The sequence below is a fragment of the Protomyctophum bolini genome (genome assembly GCF_963924005.1).
Source record: "Protomyctophum bolini genome assembly, chromosome: 13".
Classification (NCBI taxonomy): Eukaryota; Metazoa; Chordata; class Actinopteri; order Myctophiformes; family Myctophidae; genus Protomyctophum; species Protomyctophum bolini.
In genome coordinates this window covers 28,396,137-28,416,057 of record NC_137874.1, presented here as the reverse complement: position 1 = coordinate 28,416,057, position 19,921 = coordinate 28,396,137, and the positions used below count along the sequence as shown (strand labels likewise).

The 19,921-nt window shown below is 39.2% G+C and overlaps 2 protein-coding genes across 3 annotated transcripts; both read right to left on the bottom strand.

Annotated features, from left to right (window-relative positions):
* Positions 1 to 308: 308 nt before the first annotated feature.
* On the bottom strand, positions 309 to 11,507 carry frmd8 (FERM domain containing 8). 2 transcript variants are annotated; one of them, XM_080780593.1, is made up of 11 exons: positions 10,988 to 11,507; positions 8,776 to 8,873; positions 7,803 to 7,970; positions 7,100 to 7,201; positions 6,663 to 6,721; positions 6,221 to 6,387; positions 5,513 to 5,728; positions 5,037 to 5,160; positions 4,553 to 4,702; positions 4,096 to 4,333; positions 309 to 3,538 (listed from the first exon to the last, which is right to left on the bottom strand). In XM_080780593.1, the coding sequence occupies exons 2-11, from the start codon at positions 8,864 to 8,866 to the stop codon at positions 3,426 to 3,428; spliced, it is 1,428 nt and encodes a 475-aa protein (XP_080636719.1). In that variant the 5' UTR covers positions 8,867 to 8,873; positions 10,988 to 11,507; the 3' UTR covers positions 309 to 3,425. The 2 variants fall into 2 exon arrangements, with proteins under 2 accessions (XP_080636719.1, XP_080636720.1); XM_080780594.1 differs by having other exon boundaries at positions 10,998 to 11,507.
* Positions 11,508 to 15,261: 3,754 nt separating this feature from the next.
* rom1a (retinal outer segment membrane protein 1a) lies at positions 15,262 to 19,521 on the bottom strand (the record flags this gene model as incomplete). Its single annotated transcript, XM_080781110.1, has 4 exons — positions 15,262 to 15,444; positions 16,303 to 16,549; positions 16,914 to 17,344; positions 19,372 to 19,521. 4 exons carry the CDS (start codon positions 19,519 to 19,521, stop codon positions 15,262 to 15,264), a joined length of 1,011 nt encoding a protein of 336 aa, XP_080637236.1.
* Positions 19,522 to 19,921: the final 400 nt, after the last annotated feature.

The following is a 19,921-nucleotide window of genomic DNA, read 5'->3' as shown; positions in this document are numbered from 1 at the left end:
AGGGCGGCTACAAAGAGGGTGTATGTATCGAGTGATGAGTCGACTGACTGTCTGGTAGGCTACTGTAAATTAAGAAACACTTGTAGTTCTACTTAGGTAAAGGGCTAATCTGTAAATCTCTGATCGATACATAAACACAAACATGCAATCATGCATCTGATCAGGGCATATCAAACAACTTCACAAACAAACAAACAAACAAACAAACAAAAATCACTGGATGGCTAAAATCCTTGGTTCATGATACCTGCATGCATGCACGTTCATTAATATGAATTAATTTCTTATAAACAAACCACAGCACATCATTTTTACCAGTCAGTTTTAATAAACAAGGATATTAAATATCAGCAACAAGAGTTCATTGCAAAGAAATGTAAAAGTTCAGTATTGCCTTGAGCACTCCAAATGTCAATGAAGGAAGTTTTTTTATGGAAATCAATCCCTTTCAGGTTTATTTCATTGTACTTTTTTAAATTATTATATGTCATACAATGTTCCATCGAGAAATAAAACTCAACACAAAAAGCATCGCATCTTTCTGTCAGCTAAAATAACCAGCCCACCGGTCAGTTTTATTTCAACAACGGTTTAGTATACTACTACGTAGCCTACATTGTATATTGTTGCAGTAGTTTAAATGACAACTTTGGGGGTTTTTTTCAAACAAGGTTCATGTTTTAGGTTGTTATTAGAGAAAGTAAAAAGTTGACAAACAGTACGACAGCCCCCAGGTGTTCAAACCTCTATGGTTCAAACACAGAAAATAAACTACTGTGGCCAGATGTAATTTCCTGGGGTCTAGTATAGGACTATAGTAAATAACAATAAAGAAATCTCCCTACATTTTTGTACAAAGACACATATTTAGCCACTTGTTCGAATGCCCTCGGCCCGTCAAAAATAGCTAAAAACGCTAAAACTAAAGAAAGCAGCAAATGAAAGAAATAAATAACACTCAACTTTTACTTTCTCCAATAAGCTAAAACATGAACCTTGGTTGGAAAACAAACAAAGTTGTCATTTAACTACAGTAGCCGTTTAAGTTAACCGAAGTATTTGGGTTATTTGAAAGGATTTGGTATCCCTTTCTCTCCTACCCAAAAGGGTTAAATACATTCGCTCGCTAGATAATATAATTAGAATGATTGATAAGCCAGCACTTGTGTGATGAATATTGTGGTTTAATGTGTGGAGTGGACTATTTTATTTTGATATTCTATGTATAATTAACTCCATGGTTTAAGCGTAATTCAAATATTTTTTCCTGCCCGATAACTTGGGGGGAATTGATTGCCTTATGTGATGTATACAATACAATAGCTTTACAATAGGAATTTGAAAGTAGTGTCCTTGAATCAGTTTGAGAAGATCGATGCATCATTTGATTGTATGGCAGGTAGCGGCTAAATTTATTTTCAGTAACTAGCACCTGCAAAGATAATCCCTGGTTCATGGGCATGAAAACAGTCCCATGTCAGCCAGAATTGGTACAAATAAAAAGGCACTTTTTTTTTTCCTGTAAAGTGACAGCTTTTAGAAAAGGATCCATAAAATGACCATTTTATGAGTAAGAACACTGGCATATATGAAAGAAAACAGTAAAAACATATTCTCATGAAAGCTAGCAAAAAATACAAAGAATTAGCAGATGTACAACCATTATATACAGTGTTAGTATTAATAGTGCAGTATCATATCACGTGATGTGCAGTGTGCTGGAATGCCTATTCTACAATGTAACATGCGTAATGTTGGGATTCATTTAGGAGCAGTACATCAGACTGTGGCTTTTACATCAGTAAGGTTACACAACTTGAGTAAGTGAACAGACACAAAAAAACTGCTTGCATAAACAAGGAACTGGGGCCAGTTACATTTAAAGATTCCTTCATCTTGTAAGAGCACATACAGTTTAAGTGGAATAGGCACTAGCACTGTAAAGTTATAAGATATGCATCTGTGCATATCAGTGGAAGGAAGCTCCCTTAAGGCTCATGTTTTAAGTGACACAATGTACAAGTAACAATGTGATTTCCAAAAAAAGATATTTGGTTTGCCATGATGTTGACATCCCTTAAATTGTTTCCATTGTATTTTTGTCATAGATTTATGTAGCTAATGTTGTCCTTTGTATTTATCAGTACAACAGCATCAGGCCCCAAAAGTTTGTCAATATGTTTCAAACTTTCAATAGGGTCACAAGTGAAAATGAGCAGACCAAGTATAGAGCCCTGTGGGGCCCTGATCAACAAAGTACTGAATATGTTTAAGAGAAGGGGGAAAAAACCCTTTCACTGTACACATTGTGAGAAGAGTTTCATTGACGAGGGAATCAACGAGGGAAATCAGTAACACTGATATGTACAAACGTAGATGAGCTTGAGTCAGTTTCTCAAGTGCTTCAGATCAGATGTCATGCATTGCAGCATGAGTATAGGTTTGTTTTGGTAAACAGACTGAGGTTTGAACGGCATACACTCACAAGTCCTTGGATGGTTAGTGTGGGTCATATTACATTTCTTCGCCTCTTCGTTCACACAGTGGTGTGACACTGAAGTAAGCCATTTACATTCATTTTTCAGATATTTTGAGCTGGCCGTAGCAGATTTCACACTCGTAAATAAAATTATTTGAATCATTTTATTAGGAGTTATTTTATTTTGTATATATTTTTGATAGTCTATTCTGCACTGCTGCTTCACGTGTGGCGTTTCTATTGCTTGTTGCTTGTAACTCGGTCGTTTGGAAGCATTTTTAGGCGAGTGACTTTTTTCATCTGGGAAGAAGCACTTTGAGGACACAGCCTTAACCTTTTTCCTTAATGTAAAGACTTGTTTTCTTAAGCTTTTTCTAGTGTCTGCTGTGCTGAATGATTGTTCTGTATTTTATATTTGTCACCAAAACAGTGTTTTTTGTTTTTTTAAGTGAGTAATTTTCAATTTCCAAGTCCTGTAGAGGGCTCACTTATTATCTCTATGACTGAAGTCTGCACAAATAGGATTGCATAAAGAGGGAATATCTGTGGAGTTCTCTGTAATCTGTGCCCTTGCCTGCTCTCACCTTGAAATGTACGTTTTCCTGAAGGAGAACAGTGGGATAAAAGTTCATTTTCAATTAAGCCAACAGCCACAACATACTGCTTCAAAAAGGCTATGTATATCATATTTCATCCGTTTCATTGGGACCATAAAGTAGTCATGTTACCTCAACCTCTGAAGCATAATTGCTTCTTAGATAATTACTTTTTTCACATTGCTCTATTCTCTTAATATACACACACACAACTTTAAACAAATTATTTCCATTCACACCTAGATCCCTCTCTTGGTCCGTTGCATTTTCGTATTGTTATGAGTTGCTAACCCAACCTTCTGAAATGTCTCTGGTCTTTGAGTAGCTTGGAGCAGAGCTGGATCTCATGGCTAACCCTGTTCCAAACTCTCTGCCACCTGCACGGCAGAGTATGAGGTTGCAGGTGCCTGTCGAGTGAAGAAGGAAGCAGCTCTTTTAGGCTTCAGGCGTTTTATTTCCTTACCTGGAAGACAAGAGTTTTTTTTAATGAATGTGATAAATATATTACTATCAGTTTCTGGCTCCCAAGCTCAGCTCAGCTGCCAACATGGTGCTTCATGCTTGGTGGAATTATCCACAGAGAACAAGATACAGTAAGTCTGCCTGGAATGTAGAAATCTGAGATGGGAGATGACTTCAAGAGATGGCTCTTTGTGGCTACAGTAGAAATCAGTACTGCTGTACGGTGCAGTAGTTGACAGGACTAGAGATATTAGATGGTAGGAGTATAAATGAGATGAATGGACTGATGAGATGAGTTGGTACAACTAGTGAAACAAGATATGACAGGTGAAATGACATGTTAGGACTAGTGAAATGATAGGACAAGAGAAGATGAGAAGCAGAGAAGATGAAGAAGAGGATGATGAGCAGCAGAACTATAGAAATCTCATCATTATCAGGACTAGGATAATAGGAGTTTTGGTTGGACTAATGCACAAAATACTGTATCTATGAGGCTGAAGAAATGTACGCCTGATTCTTCATAGCCTGGCAGTCACTCAACAGCACGTGACTCACCGTTATCCACATAGCTAATGGTGTTGAGTGAATGGACCCGGCTGCACACCACACTGTTTTGGCGTTGCAACTTCCCACGACGCCCACGTCCTTTCGGCACGCCACCGCCATCCTGCGCTGCAGCCTGATGGGATGGGCTAAAATCGCCGTCATTTTCTGCTGCTGCGGCGGCTCCGGCACTTTCAGATGCAGACCTCAACTCCACACAGAACTCAATAAGGCCACTCATGAGCTCAGCCTGGAGACATAATACAAACGCGACAATTAAATCTAGTCCTTCACGATTATTGCCACATACTGTAACAATGACATTGTAAATAAATGCAATTGCAAGAATAGTGTCGACATTTTTACACTTTTGACTAGATTTAATGTGGGCTATATTTATCCATCTTTGGTAATTTATGTAATTTCAATCTGGTGTCCCAATTTATGTGCTATGTTTGATAGAAATTACTTGTTTTGAGTAGATCTTCAGTAACTTGTTGACAGGTGTGCCTTCTTCCTCTCCATCAAATTCTAGCCACAGAATATGAGAATCCCCCTCGTCCTCAGGGTAGCTGTGGTCCCAGGACAGCTCACTGAAACGAAGGCCAAGGAGCACATGCTGCAAGGAGAAAATAACAATCTTCTGAATAGATTTTGTGGGAATTCACACTGTGTGTGTGTGTGTGTGTGTGTGTGGTTCTATGAATAACCAAGCATACATAAAAGGAGAAGCATATAGAAATCTTGCGTGTTGATTTAACTGCAATGCCACACAAAAGCAAAGAGCAATAATGTTTGTGTTTTAAAGTAAATCGATTTGTGATTAACCACTTCAGCCCTACTTTATACCTTTTATTGTACAACAGTGTTGTAAATAAAGAAATTTAAATGATTTAATTAAAATCTATATGTTTGATTAACTGTTGCACCAATATACTACAGTAAGTGCCCACCTTCTCTTTGATATCCATCACGTAAACTCCATCCAGACTGATCCCAACATTGACTGCTTTGCGCCGTCCTCTTTGCAGGATTCCTTGGACGGGCTTGTCAATCTCTCCAAAGAAGAATGCACACCTGTTTAGGTTAAGTTGAAAACTTTAAAGACACGCCAGATTGCAGAAGTCGCCAAACTTATATTTTGTGTCGTAATTTTTTATCTTCTACATTGTTACCATCATTTTTCATGAATTTGTATCAAGGTGGCCATCAACTGTTTTATGTACTGTACAACATTGAGAGGTTGTACAAAAAATGACTTTTAGGTCTTAGACCAGCAAAATTGCCATGTGATCTTCAAGTTTGCTAAATCTCATCTGGACACAAATGACTCACTTGTAACACATCTTCCCGTTTTCATTGTGACACTGGGTTTTTAAATCCCATGATATTGCTTTGTATTCTATAAGGGTGTAATGGGACTTCATACCCGTAGTAAGGCAGAGAGTGGCATTTGCTGAGGTACTGGCGAAGGTGCTGTAAGGACTCTGGTGAGTTGCTGGCAGACGTGCAGAGCTTTTTGTATTCTTCCAGCAGGTTGTGCTCCATGCCTGCATGGCGGCTCCCTTTCCCTCGCAGAGCAGAGAGAAGTCCCCCCGACCCTGGGGTAACGTGTGCAGGCAGGAAAGATGATAGCTTCTTCTCCCTTTGGCAGGTAGATGGCAGCCAATTAGTCCACAAAAAATAAATAGACTGTATCCACAAGTTGGTCAGTTAACACCGATTCAAAACAAAACAGATTCTGCTGACAACCTCCATTCAAGTGTAAGATTGTACCAGGTCATGCTTAATTGGTAGCAAGCATATAAAAAGAGCTTCTGTGAGAGAAATCCAGCACCATGCACTTGTGTTTATACCCTCAAATTCAGGGATTTAAAACCAGTGACTGAATTGATTGTTTACCCGTTTCCAAAAGTCATTCACAACTAAAACAATCCAGAGCTGTTGAGAGTTGGAACACGAGATTAGCTCCAGAATCTGACAGACACACATACACACACAGAGCCTGTCATAGATGGCCAGGCTATTGCAACGCCATGCCGTAAAAAGAGTTGGATAGAGCTAAAACATAATTACGTACATAGGAGCATAAATCAGTAAAAGGTGGAGTCTGGAGTGGCTTATGGCTTTAACCTACTTCAAAATAGCAGTTAGTTTCTGGTTGTCCAGACCAGATCCCTCATCGAGAGCAAGAGAGAGAGCTCCAAGGCCTGTCCACTGCTCTGGGTCACACGGGTAGCGACCAGAGAGAATGTTGCTCCTGGCTTCATCATACAAAAGTCTCAACACTCCCTCATCATCCATCTGTTAAACAGTGACAGTAACAAACAGACATTTAGAAGGAGAATAATCGCAGTGCTACCAGTCAGCTTGTTATATCAATTGATTGTGGGTGTTGTGTAATTTATTGTAAATTATAAGACACAGAGAAAAACTGTTTCTGAATGAATAGGAACAATTTCCTTTCATTGGCATTTATGAACAATAAAACTGTGAATAACTATTATAAAGAATATTTTATAACAAAAGATTTTCCCCTTTAACATTTTAAAGGGGGGGGGGGGGGGTGTTAATTGTACCTGTAACTCTTTAGATTTGGGATAAAACACATTCCGCCTGTATTGTAGACATGGTTCATCTGGAGGGAAATAACAGAGGTGTTTTTAATCAAGAAAATATGTAAATCATGTACTGTATGTGTATACATAGGCATATGTATGTGCACTCTATTTTTATTCCTGCACTCTGTACTGTACGGCACAAACTTGGTGTGCCTTTTAAAGTTCTCTATAAAGAATTAACTTGACTTTTCATTTTTGGCATTCAGATTGATGTACTGAGGTAGATTAAGCTTTTTCTCAATCAAGTGTGGAAGATTTTCAAGTATTTCTAAAGGTTCATGTCAATACTGTTTGAAACAGTTGGGTGTTGACTGTTCTGGAATCACATACGCAAGCTTCAGCACCCGTCGGAAACCACTAGAGAACCAGGCCCTCTGACACAGACACACCCTCACCTTGTGATATGTCTTCTTCTGAGGCCTCAGTGAAGCGATATAACAAGTCTTGCCACTGTCGACACAGTTTGTACGGTTGGTGTCTCGGTTTTAATTGCAACTCTGAGAATATGGGAAAAACAAAATAAATCATAATAGCCCAATTAAGCAAAATCTTGGTTACCTTGCAAGATCATCATGTCTACGCAAAACAATATTCAGTAGACAAGAGTTGGGAGGATGGCTAAAGATGTTATGGTAAAAATACTGTAGTTAAGAAAATAGCACTGTAGATGGATACATATGGGCCTCTGGAACCACGCCATTACATCTTTAGACCATAATGATTTACTGTGACCACTGTGGGTCCTGTCTGTCCATAAATGAAAGGATATCCTTGTCTATCAACAACCCCAACAAAACAGTTAATATTACAAATTAATAGTCTCACATGACGATCTGTGATTTCCGCCATCTGGTGACATTTAATTCAAAATAACAGGCTTGTTGGTTTTCAAAGCAGTTGCCACAGATTTGTTAGCGGCTGTTCTCGCCCCTACATTGATATTAGTAGGTGGAGATCTCTCATCGTCTGGCTACGCAAGACTAGCGTATAAAACATGTTAAACACAAATACATTTCATGAATACTAATTGCTGCCACAATGTTTCCTTGATGCTGATGCATAAATTAGGCAAACAAGAAAAGAAAAAAAGCGTATTACCAAGCAGGGGAGAGCAGAGCCAGAAGGCGAAAGCATCCTGTGCTGAGTCAGGTATGTGGAGAGCCTCACGAACACTACGGCCCAATTCCTGAACAGTCACACCACCTACCCCTTCTACACACAGGTGCACTGCACTGTCACCCACCAGGTAGATAAACACATCTTGAGCTGTGTGACAGACAGACAGACAGACCTAGTTTCAAACATTTTTGCCTGTACGGACATGCCCAAAATAAAGAAATCTGGGTGAAAAGGCATAGGGTCGATTCATACTCCTATTTTAGAGCCGAATAAAAGTCGGTTCGGCGCTGTAGAGCCTACAATTTGACGTCATTTGAGGTTCGGGGGGGCGGGTACCGTCCTAAAGTCGGCTCTTCGGTGCTACTGAAATTCTCTGACGAGCCGAAATCATTTCGGCACTACAGCGCCGAAACAGGAGTATGAATCGGCCCTTAACCTGACTTTGCCAGCTGGGGGCGGTATTGGGTAACTATGTTCCCCAACACCACATCCATCTGGAATCTCGCAGGGAGTTGAGCTAACGCCGAACCGCTCCGTACCGAACCAATCAGCGTGAGCTAAGGGCGGGATATGTGCGAAACCGGATGTGAAGCTATACAGACACGTCAATATGATTGGTTGTGTTTGCACGCCCACACGGTGATAGACAGACGGTCCCATCCAATCATCTACCATGTATCTTGAAAAAAAGGAACAGCCCCGTCATCGAATTTGCTTCCGCGATCCCAGATCCCAATAAGCTGTGAAACAAACATGTGTAGCAAGCTTCTTGGATCTGGCAGCGTCAGGTTAGAAAAGGCTATCTTCAAAAGTAATTGTGAAAAGTAAAGAAAAGTCATACTGAGCTTAAACGTGCTTACAACAAAGATTCAATTTCAAAATAATGCAGTGAGGACTGGAGGGCAGCTTTGTTCCTCTAGTAATAACATTATTATTATTTGCAGTGCTGTACCACGAGTAAGTGTTGCAGAGGAAGCAATGCTTCCTCTCTGTGACTGATCATCTGATGCTTCTGGTGGAAACCCACATTCATCGCCTTCCATCTCTAGCCTGAAACACAAAGAGCCACATTCAAAAATGTGTCACACAATATAGTATTGTTGTGGAGCACTCGCTCTCGAACAGTCCATAACCACAGCATTACTCATGCTTGCAATTAGTTTGTCGAACAGATGAAATTGTATGCATGCACAGAAAAGGTGTATTATTATCTCACGTCACCCATTAGTTGCCATTGATTGAATAGTAATAATAATAAACTTGCTGTGTCAGTTACTGATAATTATTTAGAGATAATCTAAACTCATTTCAAAAGTAGCAATACATAATGCCAACCTTTATGCGATATCACAGGAAAAACTGCAGCACCACATAAAAGTGCAGTTGTTGTTTACCACACTTCCTGATGAGCACAGCACAAATATGTAAGCACTTTGCAGAAGTTTGCACTGGAATTTAGCGTTTATAATGAAGTTACTTTTTCAGATGCTCCGTTTCAACATGGAGCCTGCAAATTTTAAAGATGCTCAGATGATTGAATTTAAGAATACAAACTACATCCACCAGATCCAGTATTAATCAAATACATAAGACTGAGCAGTGAGTAGGGCATTTAGCATGCCCAAGGGATTCCCAAACAAGAGAAATGCTGCAACTCTAATGTTGGTACTGCGTTCTAAAAATCATTGCGTGCCAATGATGCTGAGCTGACTGACTGGGCCTTGATGTAGGTTCTCTTTTGAAGTAGAATTGGCAGAGTCCACTCCACACCACTCTCCTTGATATTAGTGATATTGAAAGACTTTATAAGGGAGGAACAGAAATGTAAATGTACATGTGGCTTTGGAGACAGTAGTCTTAAAATGCTGACTGAGCATATTATATTGTCAGTGAGAAGAACCACTTTGTTCAATTCATCATAACATTTAGAGACGTACAAATAATATACACATATTATATATATATATATAGCCAAAAACAGGAAATCATCATAGAGGGGGTAAAAAGATAATACAAAAAAAAGATAATGCTTCCGTTAGAATAGAATTACTGGTATGACCAGAACGTGAGACAATCTCTGCTGCTATCGAAATTTTATTTTCAGAAACCTCAAATCAGACCCAAAATTATATTTAGCTTAGCTTGTCATTAGAGTAATGCATTGGACATAGTCTTACAATCCAGTGGCTTGATCTTAAAATGTTTTACAATAAAAGTTACATGATGGCTTATGAATATGATTCAAACTAAGGTGTAAATGACTCAGACTTATTACATTTGACTTGCCCTTTACTCTTTAATATTGTGACTTTACTTGTTTAAACAGGGTTTAGGACTATTTGACAGTCACCCAGTTTTAGAGTAGACTGGATTTTCCAGACAACCAACAAAACCACAAGGCTCAGTCTACGGTTAACTACATATTATGCCTTACTTCAGCTATTCCAAGGAGATCTACAAGCTTTGAACATTTTTGAAAAATGTGAGGAGAGAAAATATAATTAATTCACCATTGATTGACATGCCTAGCCTTGGATCAAGACTATATGTATTTTATTTTAGTTTAATATAAATATATTAATGATATGCTTGCAAATGTCAAAATCGATTACATCTATGATTGATGATACATAATAATACATACAATAGATATATGATAGTCTTATACAATTAAGGCCCATGATACATGCATGATACATGCCCATGATGTGATATTGTCAGATAATCTCTGAAGATTTTAATTGAATCTACCCATTTTATCCAGAGTGGGTTGCAGACAATTCAAATTTCAAACAAAGTGAAAACAAAAAGAACAAAGGTTAACGTTAGGTTCAATCAATAACACAGGAAGTCAGGAACTAAACACTGAAGTCTGAGCGCCCTGCAAGAGGACGGTCTGCTACTGCTACATTTTTGTCATGATTTATGAACTATTATTTTGACAATGTTAAGCCTGTGTAAAATCAAGCAAGTCGTTGTCAACAAGGACCAATAAGAAATAATAACGATCTACCCGGCCATTATAAAAAATACTTTTAACAACACAATTAGGAAAAAGGGAATGTTGTGGCATTCCACATTCTGGGTTGTGTTATTGTGGGAAGCTGTTCATTAGCAAGTAACGTACAAGCCACGGTACAAAATGTTTTTCAGCGCCTACTCACCCTTTAGTACCTGTGAAATGATCTCCTCTCACCGCTTGTTTAGGTCCGATGCAGCCAGTATGACAGAAACTTCAAACTTACATAAATAAATAAAGAGGTATTTTAAGTTAGCTGCTGCTTGTTAGCCAGTTGGCTGCTAGCTTTCCCCATGAGCTTTCCTTCCGGGCAACTGCCTCAGCCTGTCCTAGGCAACTGCAACAGTTACGATGATGTGTGACAGTGTGACTCACGGACTCACGGTCGATTCGTCTATTTTGATCCAAACCTTTTTGGGGTGTGACAATCACCACATTCTATCAATAATAATAAATTAATAATGCAGGGGGGGGTCATATTATTAAACAAATGTAAGGTATAATTTAAAGAGCTGACTGCGAACAACATGGGATGTGTACACAGTAGTAATATTGTCAAATATAAATATTTTCAGAAAGACGAATATGATAAGAACTACACGAAATGATGAATGAAAACGTGTCTTTGCCAAAATTGGGTCGAAAGAGCCTGATCCAGAAAAATGATCAGATTTTTCAGTGGAAATGCAGACGCGTCATCAAGTCACGTGATCAAAGCAGGGAAAACAACGCCTCCTCCTCGTCTATTTAGCACCACCTCCAACGGCCAGTGGTCGGCAGTGTGGTTCTCCCCAAAATGATAATGTAGACCTGTAGGATTTGTAATTTTTGTATAGAAAATATGTGAAAATAAGTGAAACATATGAGAAAATAAGTGCATCCATAAGAGGTTACCTGCTATGTGGGCTGTATTCTTGACAATCTCAATGTTACTAAAAACTATAAGCTTCAGACCTCCTAAAACAAACTGATATGACTACGTCTCGTTCTCATCATTGACCCACCTAATTCCAACACACTTTGTTAGTTTGGGATGGCTCAGGCCAGGGAAGAAGACAAATATCAATGGGATTGGTATTTAAGAGGGACAATGCCCTCAATACTCATACAGTAGGCCTACCTGTCAAACTACTTCTCCAAAGTGAGTGACACCCACTCTAGAGGAAGCGGTCATCTGGTACCAACTAAGCTTGCATGGGGCCGCAAGGTTAGGTACCACCCAAATTTCTGAACAAAGGTGTTAAAATCCTCATTCTACTACTGAACTCTGCCACCACAATGTGGAATGCTCTGACATCATGCATTAATGTGTAACACTTACACTGGTTTCTTTCCAAATTGACCTGAAAAACATCTGACCACAAGGGGAGGTAAATGTAAGTATCCATCTGTTTTGTACATAATTATGGCCCTAATTTCTTCAATGCCTTAACCCTTATCCCTAAACTTCTTTGCTTTTTTGCTTTTTTAGGGGCGCTGTAGTTTTTTGTTCTTGTGCTTGTGCTTTTGTCCGCCTATTTTAACTACTCAGAAATACTCAAAATAGTAAAAACAATTGAGGAATAAAAGGCAAATAAGTTTATGGATAACTGGTAAGGGACTGATGAGTCTGACAATAGGACCCATAGTGTTTGTATGTAAATTGTGGATGACATGTGTTTAGTGTGTTATCCTTTTAGTCTTACTGGCTGGTTTACAATTCTGATTAAAGTATTCAATCAATATACATGTCATACAGTATAGAATCAGAAATTGCATAGTTGGCTACCACATATTTTGCATGTTTTTTTTGTTTTATCTCTACAAGTTAAAATATCACTGAACTTGTCTGAACTTCTCCAGGGACTATTTTCAGCTAGACGTTTGAAATCAGTCCTGGCTTATTATCTTTTTTTTATGGATTTAAAGGAGAATTCCATACTAGAAGGCGAATTCTTACCTTTATTTGTAGTTGTTACGTCCCCACCAAAGAGGTCCAGGTGTTATTTTGTGCAAAAGCGCATTATTGGCTATTTCCCCTGCATAAGCCCTCAATGAATTGCATTGAATTGAATGGGGCTATGGGGTGTTGTGCTAATTCGCTTATTTCCATCGCTCAATTTATTTTTATTTATATATATATATATATATATATATATATATATATATATATATTATCCTCTCTTCATAATGTAAATAGTATCCCAAGCGGCACACTTTACTACTTATTTTGATGGAAATAAGCTAATTAGCACAAAAACGCAACCCCCATTGAGGACTTATGGTAGGGGGAAAAGCCAATAATGCACTTTTGCACAAAATAACACCTGGACCTCTTTGGTGGCGACGTAACAACCACAAATAAAGGTAAGAAAGCCTTCTAGTATGAAATTCTCCTTTAAAACACAAAGATATTGTTAATTACACAAAGAATAGCCACACAATTAAATGAATTGTGTTGGATTGGACGTCCCTGTAGCCTACTCAAATGAAAGGTGCATGGCTTCTTAAAATAAAATAAAATAACTAAAATAACCGAGGGTGCTCTTATCATCATACATAAATCAATCAAATCATGACATTCCGTGCCACAAACACATTCCGTGCTCAAACACATTCCGTGAAACACTCAAAAACAGTAATGCTTTGGAAAATGGTCAGTAGCGATGTCAAGAACAGAGAGTCATAGTCAATGGCCTATGCTCCTTTAAATTGTACAATAGGACATTGATAGTACATCACACTTGACATGTACTGTAGTAGTGTAGCAGTGTAGGATTGCTAGGCCAGCAGGTTGAGTATTAACCTATGGGATTAGCATCGTTTTGAAAGGTGTCAGGGATAGAGGACACTCACAGCTTTCACTGCATTACTGACACATGTCATCAATCCTTTTAATCCTTGTCCAGGTGAATTAGGGTGAAGTAGCAGACAGAATGTAGGGTGTCATGGGAGCTATGGAACTCTGGGCCCACTGGCCGAATTCCACACAGGACCCCCAGAATTGATCAAACAATAAAACATCTTATATCTACCTACCGGTATAGATACCTGTCAACCTTGCACTCCTGGAATGTTCCTACGGTTTCACTCCTTGAATGTGTTCTCACGCAAAATGTGTGTTTTGGATCAACCAAAAGAAGAAAAGTGACACCACCCCACAAGGCAATTAGAAAGTTAATATTTTAATACATATACAATGTTTCTTTATTACAATGTCATACAGTACTCCTGCTTTGCAGTAGAGCGGTGTGCCTCATGTCTCTCTCTCTATGATCAGCGACACCATCTTTTATGTAAAGAATTAAAGATATATACATCAATATAATTTATCTGAAACAATTATTGTGTAATTTACCAAGATATTTGTGATTGATTTTAAAGAGGCTTTATTAGAAATTGTGATAAAGACGGTACTGCAGTTTGATATAATATACTCATATGGAGTATATTGACAATTAATTATAGAGTTTCTAAATTATGGAAAATAGTGCTTGCTTTTCTGGATTAAAAGGGCCATGAAGGTTCAGCCAAATTCAAAATTCAATGTGAAACCTGAATCTGAATATACCCCAACACTAATTATTTTATTTTTCTCCCCCATTTCCCTAGCCTGACTAGTCTGAATTTTCATTTTGTTCGCAAGGACATATTTTGGAGTGGTGCAACCACTCCAAGGAACAGCAATGTCCGTGTTCACCTATGTGTTGGTTCACCTATGTGTCCGCCTATGTATGTGTTAATGAGCACCAGTATGACTATTAGTACCAGTAGGGACGCTGTTGTGACAGAAACAGAGAGAGAGAGATAGTGCTGCACGTGCTGCACTGTTGCCTGCTAATGAGAGAGAGAGAGAGAGAGGAGTGGTGGGGGAGTTGCACCACTCAGTTGTGATTTTTTAATGGAAGCGATTCAGGGCTGGAACCAGGCTACCATTTCCCCCCATTTTCCATATTTCTCCCAATTTAGTCTTTATGCCGATATACCCAAACACAACACACTATCCCTCCCATTTCTGCTCCCTGCCAAGCATGCACCCTAACCAATTTGTAGGTGGCAGTTCTGCAGCTACAGAGAATGCCATCCCCACCTGGCTTTCCACCCACGAACGAACATGGCCAATTGTGTTCGTTGGAGCACCTGGCCAAGCCAGAGGCATCGCGGAGGATTCGAACCCCAGTCTCCACGGTGGTGGACAGGAACTTTACCCCTGCTCCACCCAGACACCCCGTAACACTAACTCTGTGTTTCTCAAGTCGTTAAACAAATGAATGTGCATCATAATAATAATAATATTAATACTATTATTATTATTATGAAGATGATGATTATTTTTTATTTTTACAGATACAATAATGTGATCTTGCGTCTGGTCATCATAGGGTAGGCTACATATTTCTCACCATTGGATTTTATTGTCCATGGTGGAAAAAAGGACATTCATTCATCGCCTTCATCCACCTGGTTCAGGTGGAGGATTGTCAGGACAGGCTTGAGATATTCCTTGATAGTCTCCTTTAAGTCTTTCTCCAGCAAGTACCCCTCTGTCGTAGACTCTGCGTTACTTGCTGTTACTGACTCCATGGAAGTCTGCAGGTACCGTACACTCACCAGCACAGATCCCTGGGAATGGCAAGGTGGAGAAAAGTGGGATCCAGTTAAACATAGCTTTTTTATAAACTGGGTGCAGCAACCGGTAGGACAATTGTGTCTCTGATTGGTAAATCATAGCCTTCTGTTCTGTAATGTCTTAAAAGTATAATAATACATCCACTGTATATTACAGTCAAAATGAATAAAAACTGATCATTTTCATTTGAAGGTTCCAGGATCATGGCAGTTTAATATGTTGACACTGACCAACATTCAAATTTCCCTCTAAATTATGTCCAGCCTTTAGAACTACTTTAGAATCATCTGGGAACGTTTTAAAGGACAGTGGGGTGTCCATTATCTCCTTCTAGGAGTCATCGCCATGCTGGCTTGCTAATGAGCTAAATATTACCAGAAACACATAAAGAGCTAGCCCAAGTGTACGGACACACATCATGTCCGTGTACGGATCATATAATGATGACCCCTGATCCCCTCCAGTAAGAAAGGTACTGGAGGGAAAACTCATGCAGGAGTCCAGATTGGAGAGGCAACGAAAGGAAGGCATTGTCAAAACCTTTTTATTTTATTAGATACATTTTCCTACCAAACCCAGGGTGAATCGAATATCTAGTGTTGAAGCTTTTCCCATGCACAATGAGCTCAGAGACACACAATTATGCGGATTGACATAAATCACTCATGTATAGTGGAGTGGTTCTCAACCTATTCTGGCCGTAAACCCACAAAATAATCATATTTGAAATGGGGACCCCTCCCAACCTGATAAGCACTTGGAATGTAGGAGTTGAGGCATTCAATTTAGTTTGACTATAGGTTCCACGGATAAATAGGTTGAGAACCACTGATGTAGTGCAAGTACAGTACCTGTATCAGGAAGACAGAAAGTACTCCAACAGAGATGGTGGTCATCAGGTTCCCGTAGTAGCTGAGTAGGGCTTCTCTGCAGCCTCGCAAATAGATGTTGAGCTCCTCAGTCTTGTACTCATAGTTGTAGTGAGCAGAGTCGTTGGTGAGTTGGTTCTGGATGCACGGCCGTGGGGAGGCTGGGTTACAGCAGCTGAAGGGGACTGAGTCCAGTAAGTAACGGCCTTCGATGTTGTTCTTAACACGTCTGGAAGGGACAAGACAAAAGTGGATTTTGTATGTTTTGTTCATTTTGAGATGAGAGCCATACATCTCAATGCTGTTTACCCATGTCTTTGTCCATGACTTTGACATCATGGCACAATTATTTGTCATTTTCATTTCATGTACATGAAATGTCATACATAGATAGTCATGTGGTTCTAATGCACTACTGTGTACTATTTGCTGACCAAACTACTAGGCCTATTACCTTGTGACCAGATAACAACTCTGATGCAACTTCAAATTATTTTCTGTATACATAGATTTCAGAACTTTCAGCCACATATAGACGTTGAACCTGGCAAACCAAGATACTTAGGGACAACTTGATGGACTGAGTTACTCACGTTTTCACTTCCTCAGAGTTGTAGTCAAGAAAACGGTTACTGATCCACTGGACTTCGAACCAGTCCTTGTGGTCATTGTTTCCGCAGCAACGGAAATCCATCTGCACGCGATCTACGCTCTGTTTCAGGAAGCAGCGGCCAGGGGTGTCCGTATCCTTGTAGAAGCGGATACCGTTCTTCAGACCAATCCTCAGGGAACTTGACAGGCTGAACCTCATGACAAAGCTCAGGACCACAGACAGCAACATGAGGACGGTGAAGAAGCAAGAGATGCCAAAGTAGGGCTTCAGGAATTTTTTCCAACTAGGGAATCTGCCAACATCTAGGGCATCCTGACTGATACGGCCGGCAAAGTAGTTGATGCCCATTGATACCAAACCGACAATGATGAGGGTGTTGGGAACAATATTAATATCAGAGTTGGCCATCACCTGTAAGTCAGACAGAAGGCAAAGGCAACTTATTAATTCATCTTTTCATCTTCAATGTTTCTTGAGGTGCCTTTAAACAGTTTATTTTTCTTGAAATGTAAGGCCATGCATGTCAGTGAAGACAGAACACAATGACAAAGGTGCATGGGTGATGCATTGGTCATCTGATGTCTTATGGCCAATTTATGTAACCCAAAGTAGTGGATATGAGTATGACTAAAGCTCACTCACTGCATTGAGTCATACAAGTTAGCATTAAAGGACTACTTCACCCATTTTCAACCTAAAACCTAACCACTATGTCGTGGGTAATCTCAGACACTCCAAAAATATAGGGCTTAAATGGTATAAACAAAATGTACATATTGATTTGATTAATCACAAAGAAATCTGTGGAATAATCACTGTGAAAATAATGAATAGTTGCAGCAGTGTACCTGAAGAGAACATAATAATACAATGAAACTCTACGATGAAACAGAAACAGGGCCTGGAGCCTGGTTTCCAGGGCAATTTAGATTTTGATTTGGGACCAAAAATAATGACCTTGTGTCTCAAATTCAGACAAATGTCTGTAGGCAGATTGACCACAAAGACTGTAACAACAAAAACACTTCCAAAAAACAATTCCAAGCATATATAGCTATGCTATTAGGCTTACTGAAAATTAGTACATGATGTTGTATTGTCTAATTTGTCTTACAACTCTCAATGTGCTGGACCCTTTACGGACCAGCAGGTATTTTATTATACCATTTAGTGGTGTTTGTAACGCAAAATCTTTATTATGACATAACCTATTCTAGTATATTTTGATGGCATATCACCTGCTTGGAAAGGGCCTTGCTGGCCAGTTCAAAGTCTTACGAGTGAAGGACACCAGGGTATTGATATCAGGACTCCAAGGATTTGGAACAATCTGCCTGAGAGCTTAAGTCTAATTTATACTCCATCGCACAACAATGTTGCTAGCATAATGTTGCTTGTTAGTTTAAATGTATTGTCCACATGCCTGTTTTATTGTGGATCAATTGATGCATTTAACATTTTGTTTTAAGTTCACATCAAGCGTGATAACTATAACTATATCTACATAGTCTAAAGACATTTAAGATTACTATTATTTATTTATCATTTGACAACTTGTTATAATTTTGATGTTTATTTTATTTGGTAAATGGTAAATGGTGCATTTATATACAGTAGCACCTTTATCCAAGGCGCTTTACAGAGATTGTGCATTACATTCACCCATTCATACACCGATGACAGAGGAAACCATGCAAGGCACCAACCTGCTCATCGGGAGCAATTAGGGGTTCAGTGTCTTGCTCAAGGACACTTCGACACTAACTCTGGGGGAGTCCTGGTTCGAACTGGCAAACTTGCGGTTTCCATCCAGTCACTCTACCCCCCTGCCACTGCTGCCCCTATTTGCCTGTAAACTGTTGAATATAACACATATAGTTTTAGGACATTGAATATAGTTTATAACGTTATTATAACCTAAATTCACTATTGCATCAAGGGATAGGGCTACCTATTTTTATTATATTCATGACTGGCGACCCTAACTCCCCCAGAGTTAGGGTCGAAGTGTCCTTGAGAAAGACTCTGAACCCCTAATTGCATGTTGGTGCCTTGCATGGTTTTCTCCACCATTGGTGTATGAATGTGTGTGTGAATAGGACAGTGAATGTAATGCACAATCTAAGCGGCTTGGATGAAAATATATATAAATATATATATAAATGCACCATTTACCATTTATGACTAAAGAAGGTCAGTAGACCGAAAGCTTGCTAAATAAATACATTGATTGTGCGCAGACCTGACTGTGCGGAGCTTCCCTTTATTTTTGACTGCAATTATGTAAAAGAAACACACAATATTTGTTACATATAGTAGCCTATATAATATTTAGTTGAATCTAAAATTCAATAAGAAATCAAAAACATAAAAACAAATTATAATATACCATAACAGCTACATTAAGATACAAAAACGTAACACTACAGGTACTGTACCTGTTCTCTTTTGCGAATCTCCGTCTTGAGGATGCAGCCCAGGGTAAATGTGAAAACCGCAGCCAATGTGGCCACCCACGACAGCATCCACAGGCCCTGGGCCAGCTTCACCCTCTTCTCAAAGGGGAACTTCATCGGCTTGTACACCATGGTTGCAGCAAGGGGTTTCCCTATGGGTTTCAACAGAAGGAAAAGGGGTGAATGTGACAAACAAAGGATGAAGGCGCTGCCTGTGACACTTCGTCCTATCTGTGAGGAAATTGACGTGACTGCAGAGACTAATCACCTGCACTAATACAAAATGCTACAGGAGAATTAATTCAAATTAAGATCCACAAGCAGAATTAGTTGGGGGAAGAATTAACTCTTGGGAGTGCTTTAAAAATAAAAATAAAATAAAATCAAGAAGGAATTGCGAATATCCACACAAGAAACAAGTAGCCATAATCCCAGATGTAATCGATGTTAATCCTCAGAGAAATCTGTGAACCAGAAAATCTTGGATCTTGGATACATTAGGTGATAGTGTTGAAGTTCACCTGCTTGGTGG